The 24,379-nt window shown below is 43.6% G+C and overlaps 1 protein-coding gene across 2 annotated transcripts in view; it reads left to right on the forward strand.

Annotated features, from left to right (window-relative positions):
- The window catches only part of EML6 (EMAP like 6), a 195,213-nt gene that overhangs the window by 137,559 nt on the left and 33,275 nt on the right, over nt 1-24,379 (forward strand). For both annotated transcript variants that reach the window (XM_054728320.1, XM_008162130.3), the window contains exons 21-25: nt 3,373-3,514; nt 6,381-6,533; nt 6,700-6,831; nt 14,290-14,378; nt 17,122-17,298. In XM_054728320.1, coding sequence (XP_054584295.1) covers nt 3,373-3,514; nt 6,381-6,533; nt 6,700-6,831; nt 14,290-14,378; nt 17,122-17,298 — 693 coding nt within the window. The remainder of the gene's footprint in view (nt 1-3,372; nt 3,515-6,380; nt 6,534-6,699; nt 6,832-14,289; nt 14,379-17,121; nt 17,299-24,379) is intronic.

The raw sequence follows: 24,379 nt of genomic DNA on the forward strand, positions 1-24,379 counted from the left end.
ATGTGTCCTGGGAGTGACTGTCTTGTTCTCTCAACTGCTCGCATTTTTGTTGTTTCTTGCCAAACTCATTTCTTTTTCTTTCTGGCTATGACTTCTTACTTAATTTTATTGAAAAGCAAGTGTTTGTTTCAATGTAAACAACTTAAAGTCTTCTTAGTTCATTATTGATTTTCTTAATGCCCATGTTTGAGACTTTAAATTGTTTTCATACATGCTATATTGCTTAATATTTTATAAAGTTTTTACCATAATATGACTTCAACAGTGCTGTAAGACTTAAACTCTAAGTTTTCCAACTTTAAACTCTTAAGTATTGTGTTATAGTTGTTTAAATATGTTTTAAACTCGACAATAAAAGCTTTTTACTTTTTTGTTTTCTGCACTACTTTTTAAAATATTTCTATCATTCTAATTGTATAAATAACCACAGGTACCACTTACTGAGCACCTCCTATGTGTCCAGCAATGCAACATCTCTCTCATCTCCACAACAGATTGGCTCTGTTGAAATTGTTTTATTGATGACGGACCCAAAGCCCAGTAAGAATTGCAGAGCTGGGGTTCAACCCAAAATTTGTCAGACACCAGAGCCCTTTCTTTGTCACTGCACCAGGCTGTTCTCTCTGTGTCTCCGCGTGGAGACGTTGGAACACAGCCCTGAGCTGTGGAGCTGGTAGAACCATCTCTTCTTCCATGTGCAACATTCATTTCCTTATTCCTCAGCATCTCTTCCTCCTCTGGCCTATCAGGCCTGTGCCGTTTCCTCCTAGGTAGAACTCAGTGTTGAATTCAGTCAACGTTGTTGGGCTCCTGCCGAGATTTGCCCTGTGCTGTGCACAGAGCGTAGGGCCTCCTGTTCCCAGGCTCTTGGACCCATTCTGAGAAGACAGACACTGAGGGAAAGCTCAGGGACAGGAGAGGCAGCGCGATTAGGACCATCAGCTAGCCTGCTGTGGGAAGATTGCAGGTCCGCTTTTCCAAGTTCAATAGCATGGCAATCCAGTGTCATTCAGAATACATTGCTTATTTTTAAGAGAAGGAAAGCTATGTTGGGGGAAGAGAGACGTGACATGAGGTGATTTCTGACCATTTCCATTGTGTGCACTTTGAATATAGTCATCTCAGTCGTGCAGCTGGGAGGCACAGTAGGTAAGTAAGATCCCAAGCTCATTTCCTTGTGCCACTCGAGGTGCTCCCAGCCTGCCTCGCTCACTGTCCATGGCCATGTTAGACAGGAGTTAATAGAAGCATACTAGATTAAGGAAATACAATTTTTAAGTCAATATATGAAGCAGTGGTTTGAAAGGGCCTCGGAGCACCACAAGCCTGTCCTCAAGCAAAATGAGCAAAGGGCCTTGGCCCGTAAAAGAGCTCCAAGCAGCTGCAGGCTGGGGGCAAGCGGGGGTCGATGCCAGAACCATCCTCTGACTATGATCTTGGAGGTGGGAGGCTTCTGAAGGGAAGAAAACTAGGATATAGGATGCTCCAAATGCAATAAATTAACATTTGCACCCTTCAGCCCTCCACAGGTATTCGAATGTCACCTGAATTTGGAACTCTGTGTCTTCTGCCAAATTACTGTTTTGCTCAAACAGCTTCCCAGTCAAACCATAATCATCCGATTTCTCCTCTGGAAAGCCACCTCTTCCCCAAAGCATTCCAACTCCAGACACTTTCCAGGCGCCTGTCTATGGTCTTTCTTTTCTTGTCACTGAGCAGAGCCTTTTTATAATTAGCCACTAAAAGTAGAAATTGAGTTAACAATCTGCTCTGTCTTATTGCCCCATACACTAATCTGTTTACATGGCTTTACTGAGAGTCAAATTATAGGAATAGGATTTGTTTTCTCCCTAATTATTTTTAAACTAGTGTCCTGGTGCACAGATTCGTGCACATTGAAAGGAAATTAATTCGAAGAAGTAGTTTAATATCGCTATTCGTGTTTTGCTAATGAAAAGAAAATAGGATTCTACCAAGTCTCCTATCTACCTACTCCAGGACTTCTGTGAGGATCAAATGAGATGAGGCACATGAAAATGCTTCACAAACATTTGGTTAAACCAGTGGTCGGCAAACTCATTAGTCAACAGAGCCAAATATCAACAGTACAACGATTGAAATTTCTTTTGAGAGCCAAATAGTTTAAACTTAAACTATATAGGTAGGTACATTGTTATTAACTTAATTAGAGTACTCCTAAGCTGGCCTAAGAGCCACACTCAAGGGGCCAAAGAGCTGCATGTGGCTCGCGAGCCACAGTTTGCCAACCACAGGGTTAAACTGTAAAATGTTTGCACCTGGCTATAAAGCAAGTTGGGTTTCTGGGCTGAAGAAACTCCAAGGAGGCTAGTCACTAGGGAGATGAAGCTGGGCGTTACTACGTGAGGTCATTACCCAGCACCCACAGCGACCATTTCCGGGCTCGGCTGGGCTATGGGCCGCATTTTGTGCCATAGGGACTTGGCAGCATTGGCTGAGATTCGGTGGGGTGTCGCGCCAGGGTGGTGGTGGAGCCTGTGTCCCACTTGGGGGAAGCTGAGTATTGGTTTGTCGGTGCCAAGTCCATGGTACCATTTATTTTAAAATGGCAGCTCCTATATTGAGCATTTGCCCCCTGGTGGTCAGTGTGTGTCATAGCTACCGGTTGGACAGACGGACACCTAGCCTTTTATATATAGAGATACTATTTTATCTCAGTCATTATTCTAAGTTTGTGATAAAGTATAGATATGTGGAATTGGCCTGGAGCCTATGACGTACCTCCCAGTTTTCCAAAGTCCATTGGATAGACGAATTTGTGAGCAAATGTTGAACCCAGGACACTTGAAGTGAAAAATTTAACTGTCTTCATTTCTGTTCTGCAAAATGCTGTACATTCAAAGGACTAAAATGGAAATAAATGGACAAGAATATTGCTGACTAATTCCTCTGCCAAAGATAGGTAGTCCCTGCGCCTTTAGAATCTGGTTTTATTGTGTTATTGTGATCAATAAATTGTGTCTTATAAGGAGATATATATTTTTTGTGCTTATCTGATGTCAAACAACAGATTACAATGAAGGCACTTCATTATTCACCCAGATGTTTCTAAATGAAAAGATGTTTGGCATCATATAAAACAAAATTTATAAGCGACAAATCCCTCTTGTGCTTCCCAAAGGAATGCTTTAGCATCATGTCAGCCCAGCTTTAGATTCAAGTTCAAGTGAAAAGCGTATTCACTGCAATCATTTTGGCTCCAGGAAGCTTTAACTGTGTTTATTTGTACTTGAACCTGTTTGGAAGACGCTTGGGCTGCATATGCAGCACGAGGCTGCCAAAGAGCGAGCCAAGACACACAGACCGAGTTGTTGTCCCATTTCCTCTCCACAGGGGCACATGGAGGGAGAAGTGTGGGGGCTGGCAGCTCACCCTCTCCTGCCCATCTGTGCAACCGTGAGCGATGATAAAACCCTGCGCATCTGGGAATTATCCTCCCAGCACCGCATGCTGGCGGTACGGAAACTCAAAAAAGGTACATGACATCGCCTTACACGTCTGCAAGAGTATTTACAAAGAACAGAACGGGTTGGGTTCATTCGTTCATTCAACTGATATTCACTGCAGCACCTGTTGGATGCCCCCTAGTGTGTCAGGCAAAGGGAATTCAGTGTTTGTTGCTGCAGTCATACTTCCGCAGGCTTCACATTGTTCCCGGAGGCTGGCCTGATCTGTCGCTGCCCAGCTCTGTTACTCACTTGCTTTTCCTTGCACTTCCCAGGCATTTGCCACCTGGGGGCAACATGTCCTTCCTCTTCTCTTCGAGAGCTGTGTGCGTCAGCTGAAACACATCCGCTTGTAAAACGTGCTGTTTAATTGTATGTCTAACCATCTCCAGAACTGGTTTTATTACTGAAAAATGACAATCTGCTAAACAAAAAGTAATACTTAATATTACTCAAGTAATACTCAAGAAATGAGTAAATATTATATGTATTGAACACCTATATGCACTAGAACTAAGAGGCATACCAAGTACAAATGCAGCAAATACTTACTTAGTAGCTTCTGTGTGTCAGGCACGGAGGATCCAAGATGAATGGTCCCATCTCTGGTGTCAGAGATGGACAAGATTTGAGCAGAGTCCCAGCAACAGATGGTCCATTCAAATTGGGTAATGTGAGGAGAGCCTAAAAACAAGACTGTTTGTAAAGGGGTGGGTAGGGATAGTGCAGCCCTGTGCAGCTATTAGCAGCTGGTACCTTTACCAGCCCTGGGCCTGAAAGGGCAAGAGGAGGGAGCGATCGCCGGAACCTTGAAAGTGAGAGCTGTGTGAGATGCAGCCTGACAGCAGCTGTGACCATCAGCCGAGATTCAGCCACATGCAGTGACCCCAGGGAGGCAGCCAAGGGAATCCTCCCTCCCTCCCTCCCTCCCTCCCTCCCTCCCTTCCTCTTTTGTTTCCTGCCTATGCTCCCCCTTGGCCAAACCCAATCAGAAGCCAGAGGTCAAGAAGGCCCATTGATGCCCTCTGTATAGGCCAGCTCCAGGCACTGAAGAGGGTGGAGAGTGGGTGTGGAGGGGCAACCAAAGATAATCTGGCACAAACCAGGTACCAGGAGGCACAGAGGAAGGCCTGCTGCCAGGGTCGGCTTCATCATGGAAGAAAAAGAGAGCTGAGGCCCAAAGGATTTCTGAGCATTGAGACAGGAAAGGATGCCATTGGGGTCTGTTTTATAAGCAGTGAGACATGGGGAGTGTATTCTAGGAGAAAATGAAGGTGTCAGTAGTAACAACGATGATGGTGGCTAATATTGCTGAGCCAGTGACTGTGCTAGCACTCTGCATTTGGTGGGAACCCACTGAGTAAGGTCATTATTGTTACCACTTAGGAATTAGGAAACGGAGGCGCAGAGAGCTTAAGTCATTTGCCGGAAGTCCCACAGCTTGTAAGTGACGGAACTGAATTGAAACCCAGGCCATGGGGCTTCAGAGAGCACACCTGTGGCCACTGCATGCACTGCCTCCTCCTGCCTTATTCCTCTCTTCCCACTGCACACCTGGGCGTTGGTTAATGGAGCCAGGACTCCAGCCCAGGTCTGGCTCCAGAGCCCATGCCTTTTACCACCACAGGATTGATTCATTTGGACGCCGATTTATATTGGGGAAACGATGGACCAAGTCCTCATTGTGAGTGGCTTGGGTGTCAGACAGTGGACTTTATTCACTAGTTAGAAATCAGTTCAAAAGGACAGTTGCTAACTTATGTTAGATAAGACGACCATTCAGCCCAGTTTATAGCTGTTGTCCTGGTGTAATTATTAATAGCTCTCCCTTTCACTCAGAAGTGTCCAGCTTTGGATGATAAGTATATGGTTAACTCAGTCTGGTGATCTCCTCAAGGGTGGGCCCGCTTCTTGTTCTTTCTGCACTAGCACCAGCCCTGACTCACCGCAGGTGAGTAACTGTTTGCTAAGCGAAGGGAGGAAGATATAATTGGTGAGCTGATGTGCCGTTGTTGGCATGAGCATAGCTTTCATCATCCCACGAGCTGTGACTGAGGAGTGTGCGTGGAAGCTCAGAGGGAATGCCTTAGCACAAGCATGTCAAACTCAAATGCTAACACGGGCCAACTAAATGAGGCATGTGGCCCGTGGGCCGAGAGTTTGACATGCTTGCCTTAGCACGAGGCCGCATGACTGTCCCATCCCTGGGGCCATGCTTACCAAAGTCTTCAAAATAAGAATGGAGGGCATATTCTTATGATTCCTATTAAACATACCCACCAGAGTCCATACTCCTCATTATACGTGTCTCCCTGTGACCCTACAAAACAGGAGAAAGCATTGCTCATGTGGCAGCATCAGCCATGGTTAGTTTTACAGATGCCTCTTGAGAGAATGTTGTCCACATTCCATCCTTCTCATGACAGAAAAGGCAGGAACAAAATCTTTCATCTCTGGAATGAGGCATCATGACCCCACGGATCAGAGAACCGAACAAGGTTCTCTAAAGCAAGTTTTACATGTACAACCTGATTTAAAAAAATAGTCTCTAGAAAGTTTATTATGGAACGTCTGTTCTTAAGTACCACCTCTTTTCTTGGCAGCATAGAGACTGGTTATATTAACCCTTTGGAAACCCCAGGTATGCAGATACCAAGAAATGAGTGGATATCCTCAAAGAAATTGAAAATGTGTGTTTAACATGTTGGTCATTGTCCTTGGGTTTGGAGGGAAGAGATGATTAAATGATGACGTTTTAGTTCTTCTCACAAGCCATGCTACAGACACAGCCCGTGTTCGTGCCTCAGCACACACGCCGATCCCGCCCCCTCCCCACTCGGTTGTTTGGTCGTCACGTCAGGCCTAACGCGTGTGGTTCTGTGAGTCCGTCTGCAGGTGGAAGATGCTGTGCCTTCTCCCCCGATGGGAAAGCCCTAGCGGTCGGCCTGAATGATGGGAGTTTCCTGGTTGTCAATGCTGACACGGTTGAAGACATGGTCTCCTTCCACCACAGAAAAGAAATGATCTCTGATATTAAATTTTCAAAAGGTAAAGATGGCGGCAAAAACTTTCGAAAATGCATTGGGACAAAAAGTTACAACAGTGGACTGTTTTCATGATTTCCTTGACAGTTACCCGTTCTAAAACGCTACGTTCACAGAAGCCAAGTCTTACGTACAATGTTTTGATAGTAACAGCACCTTCTTCTGTACAGATACAGGAAAATACCTTGCCGTGGCCTCCCACGATAACTTCGTGGATATTTATAACGTGCTTACAAGCAAACGGGTCGGCATCTGCAAAGGTGCTTCTAGTTACGTTACGCACATCGACTGGGACTCTCGAGGTAAAGTATGTTGTGGCTTTTAAAATACAGTTTTTGTTTAAAAAAAGTCGGTGTGCATCCATATTGTTTCTAGCGAGGATGGCAGTTGAGTTTTAGAGAAAAACAGGGGGGGATCCCACAATAAATTGACTGTAATTTGACAACCCAGAGACAGCTGCTGTTCACATTTTGGGTGTTTTTCATTATCGGTGTCACTGATTCCAGCCATTGAGTTGGCAGACAGTTGAAGATATCCGATGTCTCTGTTACCCTCGCCAGCCACCGCCTCCCCTTTGCTTTCCCTAGCGGTGTCCTTGCCTTGGTCCCTCCTTCCTGTGCTCCTTCCCCTCCCAGTGCTCCACCCGCGCCCCCCTACCCCCACCCCGACTGCCCCGGAGCCTCAGCCGCTTTCATCCTCAGCGGAGGTGGGGAGTTACGTGCCACTTACCTCAAGTTTCTCTGCTCTCTAAAACTCCCCGCCGGCCCCTGCCTCCTCCATCATGCCCACAAACACCAGGCGGACATGTCTGTTTACTTATCTGACAAATCTAGCTTCTGCCAAGTGCAAAGTCTTAAGCCAGAAATGGTGGGGGATCTAGAAGTGTGAGGCATGGTTCCTGCTCTCCCCAGCGTTTATGACTCGGTGAGGGAGACGTCCTGGTCCCTGAATAATACAAGGGCACAAACTGGGTAAGGCCCGGGAGTGAGGCATGGTGAGTCACCGAGGAAGGGGTGAGGCGGGCGGGGATGGGCAGGTCAGCAGTGGGCACTGCAGGTGGAGCAGCAGTGCTGCAGGGTGGGGCACTTCTCAGTCCCATCCTGGGGGGTAGGGGGGGCTGATGTTAGTCGGGGGCAGGCCTTTAGGAAAGGGCAGGGTCCCACCTTTCCGGGAAGGGTCAGTGTACTGTGGTGGAAGAGCACCCAGCCCAGGGTGGGCTCCGAGGAAGAGCTCCGGCGAGAATCCACGGAGCCTTCACAGAAGGCGTGGCCTTCGGGATGGATCTTGAAGGATGAATGAGCAGAAATTCACCAGATTGCAAAGTCTAGGACGCGCATTCCAGGCTCCGAAGGAACGTGGTGTCCCAAGACGTGGGAAGAGCAGGGGTGATTAAGAAACAGTGAGTAATGCTGAGTGGCTGAGAGCGGGAAGGGAGCGAGTGTGGAGAGACAGAACGTAAAGGAACGTTGACGTCATGCCACGCAAGGAAGTTGGACACTGCACTTTATCCTATAGCATTAGGTAACTCCTGGACGGGGCCTTTCCCACCAGCTTTTGGAGGGTGAGTGAGCCTGGAGTTGGAAAGCATCTAAAATAAACCAGGAAAAAGGGGGGTAATGAGCGCCTCAACCAAAAAGGTTACTTCAGAGATGCCAGAATATTTTAAGTATTTCTTGAAGTAGGAACCATAAACCGATCCTTCTGCCAAGACAGGTATTTAGTAGTAACTGTGCTTGCTGCCCTGGAATTTGGACTTTACCTGAGCTTTACAACCCGCAGGCATATTTATGTAGTGCACCAGATAGGAGGGAAGAGCTGCAAGTCCCAACAAGGGCAAAAGGAGATCAGATAAGTCCCTCCCATCGCCTGTCAGGGCCATGCTGGACACAGTGCCGAGGGCTTGGGCTGGCGTCTGTGACTGGGCCGGGCACCAGCCGCCTGAGGACACAGCGCCCGACAGTCACCTCAGAGCCAGGAGGCTGACGGGGCAGGTGGAAGCAGCCACTTCGCCGCTTTATTGTTTGAAAAACAAAAGCAGTGATTTCTTCCTGTTTACTCTCTGGCTAACACGCCTAGATATGCCTTCTTGTGAGAAAGATTTAAACCAGTCAGGGCCAGCCTTATGTGGACATAGGCTAGAGTATGGGGAATTTTGTTTAAAATTCACCACACACACACACACACACACACACACACACACTACCTGACACAATGTGAAATCCCACAACTACAATGACCATGGGGGGATTAAAACCAATTAATTATTTACATATTAGGGAGTGAAGAGCTACAAGAAAATGGGACATAGGAGGAATAAGTTTTGATCAAGAAGATTTCTTTAAAATCAGTATTATAATTTTTGTTTGTTAATCCTCACCCAAGGATATTTTTTTCCATTGATTTTTAGAGAAAGTGGAAGGGAGGGAGGGGAGAGAGAGGGAGAGAGGAATATCCATGTGAGAGACAAATCGATCGGTTGCCTCCCACACACTCCCAACTGGGGCCAGGGATCGAACCTGCAACCCTTCAGTCCTCAGGGCGATGCTCTAACCACTGAGAACACCATCCAGGGCTTTAAAATTATTAACTGTGAAAAAAGATGCATAACAAAATTTAACACCTTAACCATTTTTCTTTATTTTATTTTTCAGTTACAGTTTATATTCAACATTGTTTTGCTTTAGTTTCAGGTGTACAGTACACTGTTAGACAGTCATATACTCTACAAAGTGATTTCCCAATATGTCCAGTACCCACCCGGCACTGTACTTGGTTATTATAATATTATTGACTATATTTCCTATGCTGTGCTTTACATCCCTAACTGCTCTGAAACTACCAATTTGTACATCTTGTTCCTTCACCCTTTTTACTCAGCCCCAACACCCCTCCCCTCTTATCATTTGAAGAGTCCAATTCAGTGGCATTGAATAAATTCACATTATTGTGCAACCATCACCACTATCCATCTCTAGAACTCCTTTCATCTTATAAAACTTAAAACTTTATTAATCAATAATTCCTCTTTCTCCCTTCCTTAGCCTCTGGCAACCACCATTCCACTTTCTGTCCCTAAGAATTTGATTACTCTAGGTACTAAGTAGAACCAGTATCTGTCTTTTTGTGACTGGCTTATTTCACTTTGCATGATATCCTCAAGATTCATCCATGTTGTAACATGTGTCAGAATTTCCTTTCGTTTTTAAGACTCAACAGTATTCCATAGTATGTACACACCACATTTGGTCCATCCATCCATCCGTCAGTGAGTACTGGGGTTGTGTCCACCTTCTGGCTGCTGTGAACCTAGTGTAAAGTGCTTAGTATGTACCCAGTAGTGGAATTTCTGGATTAAATGATAAATCAGTTTTTAAGTGAGGAACCACCATACTGTCTTCCACAGTGGCTGCACCATTTTACATTCCCACCAACTTCTCCACATCCTTGCCGACACTTGGTTATTTTCTGGAGTTTTCTGCTTTGTTTTATTTTTTTTATATCAGCCATCCAACTGGTGTGAGGTGGTATCTCCTTGTAGTTTGACTCACATTTTGAGAGGATTATTTTTTTAATTCCTCGAATGTGTAAGCCCTGGGTTGAATGTTAGCAATATAAAGAGGAGTAAATTGCCCTGACTGGTATGGCTCAGTGGATAGAGTGTCAGGCCTGCGGACTGAAGGGTCCCAGGTTCGATTCCAGTCAAGGGCATGTACCTTGGTTGCGGGCACATCCCCAGTAAGGGGTGTGCAGGAGGCAGCTAATTGATGTTTCTCTCTCATCGATGTTTCTGACTCTCTCCCTCTCCCTTCCTCTCTGTAAAAAAAAAAAAAAAAAAGAGTAAATCCCAGGTGGAAAGAACAAGATCTTGGCCGAGATCAGTGAGCTGCCCCGTGGAGGGCCTGGGCCAGTGGTCGGCAAACTCATTAGTCAACAGAGCCAAATATCAACAGTACAACGATTGAAATTTCTTTTGAGAGCCAAATTTTTTTTTAACTTAAACTTCTTCTAACGCTACTTCTTCCAAATAGACTCTCCCAGGCCGTGGTATTTTGTGGACGAGCCACACTCAAGGGGCCAAAGAGCTGCATGTGGCTCGCGAGCCGCAGTTTGCCGACCACGGGCCTAGGAGAAGGTCTATTAAAGTCACCCAATGTGGAATCGTCACTTTTGCAGGGAAAGAGATGACCTCACTATTTCCAAAATTCTGCCCAAAGCCAGTGTCTGTGGTCCAGGGTGATGGGAAAGAGACTGGGAGTTAAGATGCTGAGGTTTTCAAAAAGCCACCTCGCCTCTCTTCCTAAGTGGCCCCTTCAGTCAGATGAGAGGATTGGACCAATGGTTTCTAGGATTGAGAGGAGAACAGAATACTTCTGATTTGGGTCGGGGGGGAAGGGGCGAGGAGGGGGTAGGCCATCGGGAGAATAACAGCAAGTGTGCCCGTGAATCTTCCTTGGTTTATGTCCAGTTTCATTGTCATGCGATGTGTTATATCGGTGTTCTTATATTCCTGATCTCCGTGTGCCGCAAATGCCTGCCCTCCAGAATGGGCCAGGCTGCCTCAAGACCAGCCTCGCTTTCACAGAGAAGCCCCGAGGGTTTGCAAAGGATAGACCGCAGAATTGAGGAGCAGGAATCTGTTTCATTCCTTTGATCTTGTCAAAAGAGGGAACACATTTGCCGGAGCCAGCTGGCTCCTCTGGTGGGGAATGGCACAGCCTCAGCAGCCTCTCGTGTCCATGGCAACCACAGGTCCTAGGAAAATCAAAAAGTGCATCGGGCCTTTGCAGAAACAACAGCTACCCCTGACTGCAAGCTCCTGCACAGAATGCTTGAGAGAGAGAAATATACATAGAGAGAGAGAGGAATCATGGAAGGATATGTTCTGGCTGCTATTAGTTCATTTCTGGAGATATCGGGACTATGCGATCTTTCAACAATTAACAGTGTGAGCCACCATAGATCTCATTCCCATTTTCATTGCCAATGGCCTGATATGTTTGGTACATTTAGCACCAATTTTAGAATTGTTCTAACTCATAAATAATGTACCAGCTGGGGTGATGTGTGGGAATCGTTTTGTGGACTAGGAAGCTCTGTGTACCTGCAGGATGTGTGATGTCCTGTACCTACTTAGAAATGAGGACATCTGTATCTTTCAGTTTCCTCATTCCGTGTGAGTAGACATTTCTAGTGAGTAAAAATGTGAGGATTCTGAAAGAATGGGGTTACTGTTATTCTATTCAGGGGTGAATTATCTATACATGGGTTATACAACATTTTGCTCTGTTTCTGCTCTTGTCCTCGGAATATTTCAGTAGTTATTACACGGCAGCAGGCAGTGGGAAAAGAAGCGGTGACCTAAATATTTCCTCTATGCCTAAAAAAAAAAAGGACAATGAAATAATAGCAGTAAAGAAAATTGAGGGGGAAATACACACCCATAATTCCACCTTCCTAACACGAATAGTTGACTTAAAATTTTTTTTTCCTTCATGTCGTTGGGTTGCAAGGAACCGGAAACCTACTCAATCCAGCTTCAATTTTAAAATAATAATAAAGGATGAGTTTATGGAGAGACATAGGCATATGGCATAGACTCCAAATAACAGGAACCAACATCTGCCTAGGAACTGGCTTTCGGAATGAACTGGAGAACCCAGAAACCAGGCCGGCAGGTCCTCTCCCCTCCTCTCCTGCCGTGTTTCAGTGTCTGCTTTTGGCCCCTCTGTCTGCACCCACGGGCTTTCCCTAATTCATTTGCATGTGGCCTACTCTCTGTTGCCCCAGAATGCCACCCTCAGTCCCAAAGCTCGCTTCTAATCTCAGTCAGCCTCCAGATTCCAGTTTTCCTGGAGAGAGTTTGTCCAGCTCAGCCTCTGGGTCACGTGGAGGGCAGTTCTCAGGGAGGGGACCTGGGCTGGGCAGGTCCCCCACGTGTCTCCGGTTCTGCGAAGCACTTCTCATACTGCTCTCTGGTGTTTAGATTCTCCAATATTCTTACAACCCTAAAGGACTTCGCTGAGCTATTTTAAAAGTCTTTGGTTTGTTTTTCTAAGTGTGATCTTTGAAACTGAGTTGTTAGGATCATCTGAGAATTGGAATCCTTTGAGTTCTGTTAGTATCCTGTGGCCAAAAAATCTTCTAAAATTAGCCATATTCAAAGAATGTTTTTATTGAATCCTTTTCCACGTCCTTTGTTACTTGCAATCCCTCTTGAGAGTCCTAAAATATATATTTGCTCATTGAAAAAATATTGGTTACTCATTTTCTTATAATGCTAAATAGCCAAAGCTAATTTAATTTCCTTTTCTTTTCTCATTTGTGTATCTGTGTTCAGCCAAAAGGTCAGGAAAATGCCCATTTTTAGTGGAAACATTTTCAAATTCACTTGCTCCCCACAGCTAAGTCAAAACCCCCTCACCACCGTGTTAAACTCAGCAAATTATGAATGATTGAGGTTTTCAGTTATGAACTAAGAGAACCTTGTTTTTATTATTTTTATTATTTTTTACAAAAAGATTTAACCCTTTGCACTCGCTTGCTTTTTTCTCGATTCCTGCTACCGATGCTAACCGTGTCGAGTCACACTCGACATCCGAGTGCAAAAGGTTAAATTTATTTCTTAGGGAGCGGGAGGGAGGAAGACACACACACACACACACACTTCAATGTGAGAGAGAAATATTGATCAGTTGCCTCCTGCACGAACCCTGACCAGGGATCGGACCTGTCATCTTTGGGTGCCCGAGATGACACTCCAACCAACTGAGCCGCACTGGCCAGGGCGAGAGCCTTGTTTTTAATGAATCATTTAGAAATAGATCTATAACTCTGAAGGTTAGCCACTCGAGATCTCAGACCTAGGTGGTGTCCACGTGACCCCCATTAAAGAACATGATATAAACCCCACAAAGTTCTTATTTTGGTATTATTTTTCCAAGAAAGGACATTTTAAGACTACTAGATATAAACAGTTATGGGAAAACAGAAAGGGGGGAAATACTATTTGTGTATGTATATACATGCTGAAGAAATACTATAAAGTGTTTCTATTTTTTGTCATTTAAATTTCAAGCCATAAAGGATTATTGATGTGGTTGGAGGGAAAGTAGGAAATCTTATCTTTTTCAACGTTAATCAAAATGAACCCAAGATTATACGTTTATATCACAGTGAAAGACTATTTTTGCTCAACATTTTGTTTTGGGAAAGTCTTGGAGTTCTCTACAAATTTTCAAGTAAGGTGGGAGGGGAGAGGGGAATGAGCATTCGTAGTTTATTTTGTGTGTCCTTATCTTCCTGTTTCTAAGCTTGAAAGGGCACATTGAGAATTTAGACTGGAGTAAATGTGAATCCTTGCAGCAAGGCTCTCACTTCCGATGCCATAATTCTTGCCAAAGCAGTCTGCTCTGACTACATTGCTGCTGGGAGGCAACAGGAAAAAGGAGCAAAAAGTGGATTTTGTCAGGCTTTGGAAAAATGGCTACTTTCAGTGCAACAGAGTAAAGCGTAGCAAACATGATTCTTCTATTCTTGAAGGATGTTCAAGGTCAGATTTTATGAGGTCCATATTCAATAAAATCATAGCTTTGGGATTTGTACCATGGCATGTAATTGCCTTTACTTCTGGAATATCTACCATGTATTTACTCAATTCATGAAACTTAGACTAAAATGAATAAAAATAGTTGCAGCCACTTTATAATAAAAGAAATAAGTAAAGAGCTTAATCGTCTCTCTACTTCATTCTGTCATAACAGGAAAATTATTGCAAGTTAATTCAGGTGCCAAAGAACAACTCTTTTTTGAAGCTCCAAGAGGCAAACGGCATATAATAAGACCTTCAGAGGTAACAGTTTACACAAAACTTTAAAATATATATTTCATAAAGATTTAATATAACCAATCAATTCTTATCCACTAATATTTTTATTTTATTATGGGTTATATTTTTAATAAAACCTATCAGTTGTTATCCACTAATATGGGTTACATTTAGTATACCTTTATACTTGATAGTTTCTTAAATCTGGTTGCTTAGTCTGATTTCCTGCTTTCTGGGGATTTATGGATTTCCGATACCAGTGAGGTAGCAATGCACAGTTCAAATTCTCCTTAATTTTTCTGTGCCTGATGACAATGACTAAGATCCTACATATTCTTAGCATTTAGATGCTACATATTCTGTTCATCCCATTCAACATGTTATTTTGTGCAAAGCTTCTTATAAACGTAAATTTTTGAAACATACTTTCTCAATGTTTACTATTTGTAATAATATTTTCTGCAACAATAACAAGACAAATGATCTTTCAAAGCAAAAGCTATCCACGATCTGGCTATCCTGATTTATCAGACTTTTTTTCCCTTGTTTTCCTCATGTCCTTAGGCCCATACATACTTTTTAATTGTTGAAATCAAAGCCTAGATAAAATGTTTGAATCCACGAATTGCCTCTTTCCTGAAAGCTAGCTGCACAGTGCTTCCAGAGAATGACCCTCATGGCCAAAAGGTCATTGCTCGTCTGAGCTCTAAGAATGTCCTATTAGTCCCGGGAGACAATCTGACTTATGTATTGGCAATGTAAACTTTGGTGAAAGAAAAGGAAATACTGCTTCCTTTGAGGAAAATGGGTAAAAGTACACTACTGAGGGAATAAGCACCTGCCTCTCTCTTCAGTTTGCCAGTAATATAAACTATCCCAGTATTGTCAAGTAGTCTCGGAGATAATTGGACACACGTACATTCATAGTGTTTTCCTCATTTCTAAAGGAAGTCTATGCGCAGTACTTAGGAAAACAAGTTGTTGTACATGATGACACTGTATTAATGGAAATTGTTTACTGATCAATTGGTCTCACACCTCCAATTCCAATTTATTCACCTCTGATCAGTCTTCATTTTAACTTAAAAAAATAAATTTATTGGGGGTATGATTGCTAATAACATTATATAGGTTTCAGGTGTACAATTCTATAATCTATCATCTGTATATTATGTTGTATATTCACCACCCAAAGTCTAGTCTCCCTCCATTATCATATATTTGACCCCTTTAAACTCTTCGTCCTCCCTTCACCCCCTTTCCTCTCCAGTAAGCATCATACTGTTGTCTGTGTCTATGAGTTTGTTTTGTTTTGTTGGTTCATTTGTTGCTTTTTGTTTTATATCCCACATATGAGTGAAATCATATGTTCCTTGTCCTTTTCTGTCTGACTTATTTCACTTAGCATGATATTATCAAGATCCATTTGTGTTGTCCCATATGGAGAAACATTTATAGCCGCGAGTAGGGGATATTTTTAATTGTGTCATTCATTCCCTGAACATTAGTTGAATGTGCCAAGCACTTCATATGGCTGCATTTTAATTTTCACAAAAGCCTTGTGTGAGGGTTGTCAATATCATTTTACATATAGGGAAATAGATTCCAAGAGAATAAGACCATGGAACTGTGATCCCAATCTGGAGGGCTCTGTGTGTGACTCTTACCTGGGTATCTTCTATATATTAGGCATCATTTTTACATCACTTCACCTTTATTTTCCCATCCTGTTCCAGTGCCCCCAAATAAGTACACTAAAATAAAGTGCAGTTTAACCAAATGATGGGGGGAGGGAGAGAGGATGCAACTTGATATAGATGAACAATTATTATGTAAAAGAATACGCATAAGAGGGAAATTCATGTTATAAGGCTTCCCGAAATGCTGTACATTCATATCAGTGTGAACAGCTCTTCAGATAGTCTCTCCAGAGCATAAAGAATATTGAGCTAGCTGCAGAATCTGATTATTCTTTCCTCCAAGGAAGCATGCCATAAAAAATAAAAAGTTATATCTTGTAACTTTTTAAAATAGTTTGCTAAATAATCTCATTGATCAGTGTACTCAGTGGTTTCAACTGGGAGCAAGGGCCCCAGGGTCACTGGGGCTGTCTGGGAACAACTTGGGGAGGGGGTGCTACTGGCATCCTGTGGGTGGAGGACAAGGACGCTGCCCCTGACAACAAAGGATTGTGCGGCCCGAAATGTCAATAGTGCTTTCACTGAGAAACCCTGATCTAGCTTATATGGCTTATCTATAATAATCTATAATAATAAAAGCATAATATGCTAATTAGACCAGACATTCTTCCAGACGACCTTCCGGACAAAGCCAGGGCTGTGAGGGAAGCCCGGGTCCTGGGTGTCTGCTGGCAGCCAGAGGGGAAGCCCTGATGGGCCCTGATTGCTGGCCAGGCCTAGGGACCCTACCCGTGCATGAATTTCGTGCACCGGGCCTCTAGTACAATGATAAATATCTAGGTAAGAACTAAAGAATGTTAGCATTGAATTTCCATAATTCCCAAAATGTTCATCTTATCTAGAGAAGACTATGGATATTTGACTGCAGTGCTGGTTTATTAAGACAGTACATGTAGCACTTTAAAATGCAACTTAGAACCGTGTACCTCAGCACCCAACACAGGTGCCTGAGGTGGGCGGAGTCATCATTTAGCGCTAACTCAGCCTCAAATGGTTCCTCTTAAACAAAACTAAAGATCTCTAGGCTGTGCAAAAAATACATTAATTTTCTTTTCCTTCTTTTTAAGATTGAGAAGATAGAGTGGGACACGTGGACCTGCGTCCTGGGCCCCACCTGCGAAGGGATCTGGCCCGCACACAGCGATGTGACCGACGTCAACGCTGCCAGTCTCACCAAAGACTGCTCCCTCTTAGCCACTGGAGATGATTTCGGGTTCGTCAAGCTTTTTTCGTATCCTGTCAAGGTAATATTGCACTTTATTATATATATATACTTGCTCAGTCTCATTAAGCACCCCGAAATCTACGTACTATACCTAAGCGGATTTTTAAACATTGAAGGCATACCCATCAACAATGTTGCCTACAGTGCCGTCGTTATGTATGCTGTATAAATACCAAGCTTCATGATGGTATGTTTACTAATCTGAGTCAGTCTGTGGCATTGGATTTCTCCTTGAAAGGCCTTCATTGGTCATCAAATCCAACACCTCACAGAACGGCATGTAAGAATTTTCTTCAGAACCTCTTGGACCCGTGTCTTTCTAACATGTACTGGCATACTTCCCGAGATGAAGAACTCCTTAACCTCCCGAAGCATCCCATTCATTGAAAATAGTCCCAGCTGTTAACACGTTTCTGTTCTATCTTGAACGGAAATGTTTTCTCTTCAGCCAAAGCTCTGCCTTCAGAATCGTCCTTGGTTGACTCGGGTCCTCTAATGGCCTCAGACGCAGGAGGGCCACCTTTGGCTTCCGAGAGCTTCCTTCTCGCCAGGCTGCCATCCCCAGGTCTTCACCGTTCCCCGTGGGACATGGTTTCCAGCTGCCCCTCCCGGGAAGCACACTCCATTTTATTCCATTTCAGATTGTCTCATCTAAGACTGAGCTCAGTGCTTCCGATGTCCTCTGAGCAGCTCAGGGTACAGGAGGACTTTCATCTTCTTGTCTTGATTTTATATTTGTTTTAATTTAAATTAAAATGGCATCAGCTCTTGGTTGCCACCCTATATAATCGAATCATAGACGTCATTGCCCAAAATGTTTAGGTTATAACCCCCATCGTACACAACTAACTTCCTAAATTCCGAGGACAGAACTTCATGTTTGTACCAAATAAGACTTATCTTGTTCATTTTATCTCATTGTTCCAGCCTGTCAACATTTTTTAAATACTTTCTCAGAGTATTTACTTTCCCTTCCGGCCTCACGTCATCCTGTGATTTCACCAGTGTGAGCTCTAAGTCACGTGAAAGAAAAAAGACAGACTAGAACATCCAACTGCCTCAGCCAGGAGCCCCCATTCAATCTGGCATGCTGTTGTTCGTGCACACATTTAATTTCAGTTCTTCAGTCAGAAACAGACATTTACCTCTATCTGATTGTGCTGTATTGGACCTCACCTTTCCCTCTCTAGTGCAACAAGACATCACTACAGACTTGGCACAAATCTTGCGAAAAGCCAGATTGAGTGTGTCTCTGGTGTCCCTAATCTCCCCTTCCAACAAACCAACCGATGGAAAACGTGGGGTCAGTTCACAGTGAAGCCCTGTTGCTGCCCAGTAATCATTGCTTCCTTTTCCAAGTGCTTATAAGACCTTCTGTGTAATAATTCACGCTAGAATTTTCCAGAGATTGCATCAACTCATGAATCAATATTTGCCAGAGTCCACTTGTTTTCCCTTTTAGATAGAGGAGCCTTTTTGTGTTCGATGTCGCCTCTCCTGGTTTCTAAACTCCTTGGGCATTCCTGATTTTACTCCTGTGGTCACATTGCAAGGTACCTGTACTCAGGTACATGCGCTCTGTTTTGTCCTTCCTGGTTTGAAGAGCATTCTCTTTAAGGCAGTAAGTCTGCTTTCTGTTCATATTAAACCATCTGATCTAAAAAGTGTTCCTAGTGTTTCTGTATTTTTCTTATTAGCCTTATATACAGAAATTCCTTTTCAGTTTTCTTAGCTTTTTACTTTAATATTCTAAAACTGTATCAGAGTTGTCGGTGCAAGACTTTTGTATTCATCCTTGTTTTTCACTCCTCTTCTCATTTGTACATTTACCTGAACACACCAGTTCCCTCCACAGCCATTTGGGTATCTTTAGATGCCTTCCTCTCTCCTCTTTCATTCGTTAATATCTGGTTAGGAAATAATTTTTGGTGGTCTTTTCTGAGATTCACTCCCAGTGATCAACACTTCACTGTCAGTTACCAGCTCTTCCTATTTGATCAGAATTCCCTTTTATGTAGCAATTTTCCTTGCTACTTTTACATTATTTGAAATGAGACTGCTAGCAGAACAAGTTAGGGATGTCCTGGCTTTGGTAGACTAAGGTTTGGGCCTATATTCAGATAGCTGAAATCCCCAAAATGCTATTGCATCATGCTCCAGGGCTAGGTTTATTGTTGGTCCTGGAATTCATCACCCCCATCCCAGCCTGACCAGGTGTGCTGTTTATAGTAATGTCACCCTGTGTTCCTCAGGGACCACCCCAGGAAACAGAATAGGGGGCAGTGGGAGGGGCCTGGGACCCCACTTCTGCTTCAACTAGTCACTGTGTTTTCTATTTCATATGTTGATTCTCTGTGTAAGATTTTTTTTTTTACAACAGTTTGTTAAAAAAAATTTCAAACATACAGGTAAGGTGAAGGAATGATACAGTGAACCCCACCACCTAGAGTCTACAATTTAGCATAGATTTTGGACATCAGGATACTTACCCCTAATGAGTTACTATGCATATCATTACCTAGAATTCAACGTTTATTTGTGGTATGTTTTAGGTAAAATTTATATACAGTTGTAATGCACAAGTGTTAAGGTTCCTTTTGATGAACTTAGACAAACACACCTACATAATCCAAACACCTGTCCAAACACATTATCATCACCCCAGTAAGTTTCCTCATGCTCCTTCCAGGCCAGTCTCTACCCCCACTCTACCCTCAGATGAAAAAAAATATTCCAGTGTTTTTTCATCATAGGTTAGTTGTACCTGTTCCAGAACTTCACATAAATGGAAATGGAATAGTCAAGTAGGTGCTGTTTTGTGTCTGGCTTCTTTCACTCAGATGCTGTTTCTGAGATTCCTGCATGTTGTTGTGGGTAAGAACAGTCAGTCATATCTTTATAGCTGAGTGGAATGCCACTGTATGGATACAGTAGTTTGTTTATCCACATGGCTATCGATGGACACCTGGTTTTTCCACTGTTCGGTTATAATAAAGCTGCTATGAACATTTATGGACAAGTCTTTGTGGGCATATGTTTTCTTTCTCTTAAGTAAATATGTAGGAGTAGAATTTCTGGGTCATAGGAGAAAATGTGTATTTAACTTTTTAAGTAACTGCCAGATCTTTTTCCATTTTCCATTCCCACCAGAAATATAAGCAAGTTCTAGCTGCCAACATCAGTGTTGTCAGACTTGTGAAATTTAGCTGTCCTGGGTGTAGGTAGTATGAGGGCTTTATGTTTTTAATTTGCATATCCCTGAGGACTAATGATGCTGAGGGCTTTTCATTTGCTTATTGGCCATTTGTGAAGTACAGATCTTTTGTCCATTGTTTTACATTGGATTACTTATCTTTTTATTCTTCAGTACTACTTTGTAACATTTGGTTGAAGAAATAGTTTCATAATTTAAAAGCATTCGAAAACCATTGATAGTATCACTTCTCTTCCTCCTCTTTTTTAAAATATGATTTTCTGGCACACTTTTCCTTCCAAATACATAGACCCAACTTGATGACTATTTCCACCTGTCTGTTTACACTACCCCACTGCTCTGGGTGTGTTAGACAAAGTTGACCATCTGTTATGAACTGAATGTGTCTCTATCAAAATCCAAATGCTGAACCCCTAACCCCCAATGTGACTATATTTGAGAACAGGGCCTTTAGAAAAACAATTAAGGCCAAATAAAGTCATAAGTGTGGGACCCACATCCAATGGGATTAGTGCCCTCATTAGAGACACCAAAGAGCACATTCTCTCTCTCCATGCACCAGTGCACCCAGGAAAGGCCATGGAGCCCACAGTGAGAAGATGGTGTCCATAAGCCAGGAAGAAGGCTCTCACCAGAAACCAAACCTTACATGTCCCAGCCTCCAGAACGGTGGGAAATAAATTTGTTGTTTAAGCCAGCATGTCATATTTTATTATGGAAGCCCAACCGGACTAAGACAGCATCCCATTGCAATATTCTAGCATTGAGCTCCATGTCATCAAGTGTTGGTGACATCTAATCACCACACATCTCTCTTTGTGTCCAAAGATCAAGTTCCATTTGTTAGACTCTAAAGTGATGTCTTCTTCTTGGCCCTTTTCCTTGTTCTCCCTTCCTATGAGTTACTAGGTATGTCTTCCGAGCATTTTTCTTTCATGACAGTCATGGGTCCTTATATGTGCCGCGCCAGCACAGCCAAGGGTTCCGCGAGCCTGAGGGAGGGCCGGTGAAGGATGAAGAAAAGACAGACAAAGAGAATGAGCTGGGTCTAGGCTCTGGGTGGATCTTCTGTGCCTGGCTGAGGCCACAGAACAGATCCAGTCTGTAAGCTGATGGTTTATTTTATAGTCAGAGGTAAACAAGGTAATTTACAATGTTCTTGTAAGTTTCACTTGTTTTGGTAGCACTTGCTGCACCTCCCACAGCCCATTAGCTACCCAGGAAATATCTAGGGAGCAGTCACAAGACCAAGCTTAATTATGCTTAGAGGGCTGTGCCCTCCAAGCTGGGACTTGTTTGCGACTTTGCCAGCAGGTCAGTCCGAGGCTCCCTACACTTATATATTCAGTTTCATAGTTTAAAATCTCTGTGATGACATTATTATTTCCCTGACAATCACATGGTTTCCAGCCTCCACGAGATAGACTCTCCTTTGCCAGAGCCCACCCATTTTCCCAGTTAAACCACATACAGTTCTGTCCTTCGACAAGCTCGCTGATCGCTTCCCATATCCGCCCTTCTTTTTCAAAGCTATGCCCTTCCACTAGACTGGAGAGTTTAAAATATCACCATGTCCTCCATTCTAAAGCTGTGATAGGTGTTGGCTGTCATATTTAGGTGTTGGTTGTGATATTTATTAACTGTTTGACTTAAGGGGAATTTCTTAGAATCTCTGTGACAGAGTTGGGTCCTCTGTAAGGTGGGAACAAATCTTTCTCTAGTTGGATACTATGCCATTATACAAATTATTACTTATAAACATTTAGAATAATGCTTACCATATGGGAAGTATCCCAAACTTTTACTTTTTACTGTAGTTATGTCATTTTTTTAAATTCTCACCTTTTTTTTTTTTTAAGGCTCTGTGGACTTTGTCATTCCTAAAGATGCTACCTACTCACCTAGAAATTAGCTATAATTTAGTGTTTAGTATCAAGAACTTGTATGTTGATGACCCCTTGTTGAATTTTTTCATTTGTATATTTTTTTTCTCTCTCACAAAATTGTAAAATCGCCAGTAATTTAGTGACTTCATATCCTCCACCGGAAAAGTGTAATAAAGGAAACTTAAGGATAAAAATATATATATCACCATGTCATTTCCATTTTTAAAACCCACAGGTTCTTCCGTTTCTTTCTCAGAATGTCAAAGGCTCAAGAGAATTTTTAAAAATATATATTTTTATTGATTTCAGAGAGGAAGGGAGAGGGAAAGAGAGATAGAAACACCAATAATGAGAGAGAATCATTGATCAGCTGCCCCCTGAAGGCCCCCTACTGGGGATCGAGCCTACAACCTGGGCATGTGCCCCCTACTGGATTCAAACCTGGGACCCTTCAGTCCGCAGGCCGACGCTCTATCCACTGAACGATCTATCCACCGAGCCAAACCAGCCAGGGCTCAAGAGAATTTTTAAAGAGAGAGAAAGAATTGTTCTTCAAAGAGGCAAGTTTTTCATACAGAGAAACTGTATGAAATGTTGTGGATGTGGGGAGAGGGTACATAATTTTCATCATATTCTCAGAAATTACTCACCTAAAAACAGTTAACTGCTCTGGGGACATATTTCAGATTATCCATATTTTTTTATAAATATGTTTTTATTGATTTTCTTAGGGAGGGAGAGAAACATCAATGTGAGGAAGAAACATTGATCTGTTGCCTCCTGTACACACCCCAGCCCACAACTTGGCCATGTGCCCTGACAAGGAATCGAACTGGTGACCTTTTGGTGCACAGGATGATGCTCAACCAACTGAGCCACTCTGGCCGGGGCAGATTCTCCACTCGTTCAGTATTTGGTGGAAGAGGAGAGTCGTGGTAGTGAGTCCTGATGGCTGTAGCAGAAATGCCGGATCTGGCATGATGACCCAGAAGGACAGGGCGTCTGACTGGCCGTGCCAGCTCTTCAGGAGGCTGCTCCCATAGGCCCTAAGAGAACCGCCAATCACCCCTGCCCGCCTCTTCCTCCCGGGGAGCAGCTGCTTTCCTGGAACCTTCCGGGAACTGTGAATTCCTTTTAATTGTTCCATGGAGCAGTGATCCTGCTTCCTATTGTGAGAATCTTGAATCACCCTTTGCTGGAATTGACTCGGAAACGTTCCCTTTTTCTTACCCCTTTGGTCCACTTTCTTTGCCTCTGCAAAGATTCGGATTGATCATCTTAGGATATTCCTTCTGCTCCTCCCCCCGCCCCCCGCCCTCCCCTTTCCTTTTGGATTCTATCTTCCACCCCCATCTAAAAACCCCGTGTTCCTTCATGTGAGTGAGTATGGAGAGCCATTTCTCAAATTCTCTTACTTTCTCCTTCTCTCAAGAACCCAGCTTGCATAATGGCGTGGTTCTTGCTTCCAGCAGGGAGACTGGCAGGACCCACAGCGGCTGCCACCCTGACTGTCCTCTTCGCGTCCGTGCCTCTGGGTCTCATCTGGTCACACGGTGGTTCCCGGGGGAAACCCTTATTTGGCTCTGCCTATTCCCCGTCTTAAGCTAGTGGCTCTGGAGGGCCTCCTGGAAACGCGGCCCACCTGCCTGCTTCCCTCATCCTCTAGACTCAGCATTCTGCTGACGAGTGGGCGGGCCCACTCTGCTGTCAGGTAGGGTCGGCCAAATCCAGAGCGATCCGACCAAGAGTCTTTTAAAGTCACACACTCCCCTGCACCTGTTGCCTGCCTCCTGCTTGTGGCGGTTTTAGGTTCCCCAGGGCGCCGGTCCAAACCCCTCTGGGAGCCTCTTGTCAGTTATTGAATAAAGCGTTCCTCTGGGGCACTGACGGCCCTCCCAGGACTTCAGAAAGGACATGCAGCTTCCCACACTGGGGAGGTATTCCCCGGGAGTTGCCAGAGGATGGAAAAACTCTCCCTTTTTAAATGGCTCATGCCGGAG

Source organism: Eptesicus fuscus, chromosome 16, assembly GCF_027574615.1.
Source record: "Eptesicus fuscus isolate TK198812 chromosome 16, DD_ASM_mEF_20220401, whole genome shotgun sequence".
Classification (NCBI taxonomy): Eukaryota; Metazoa; Chordata; class Mammalia; order Chiroptera; family Vespertilionidae; genus Eptesicus; species Eptesicus fuscus.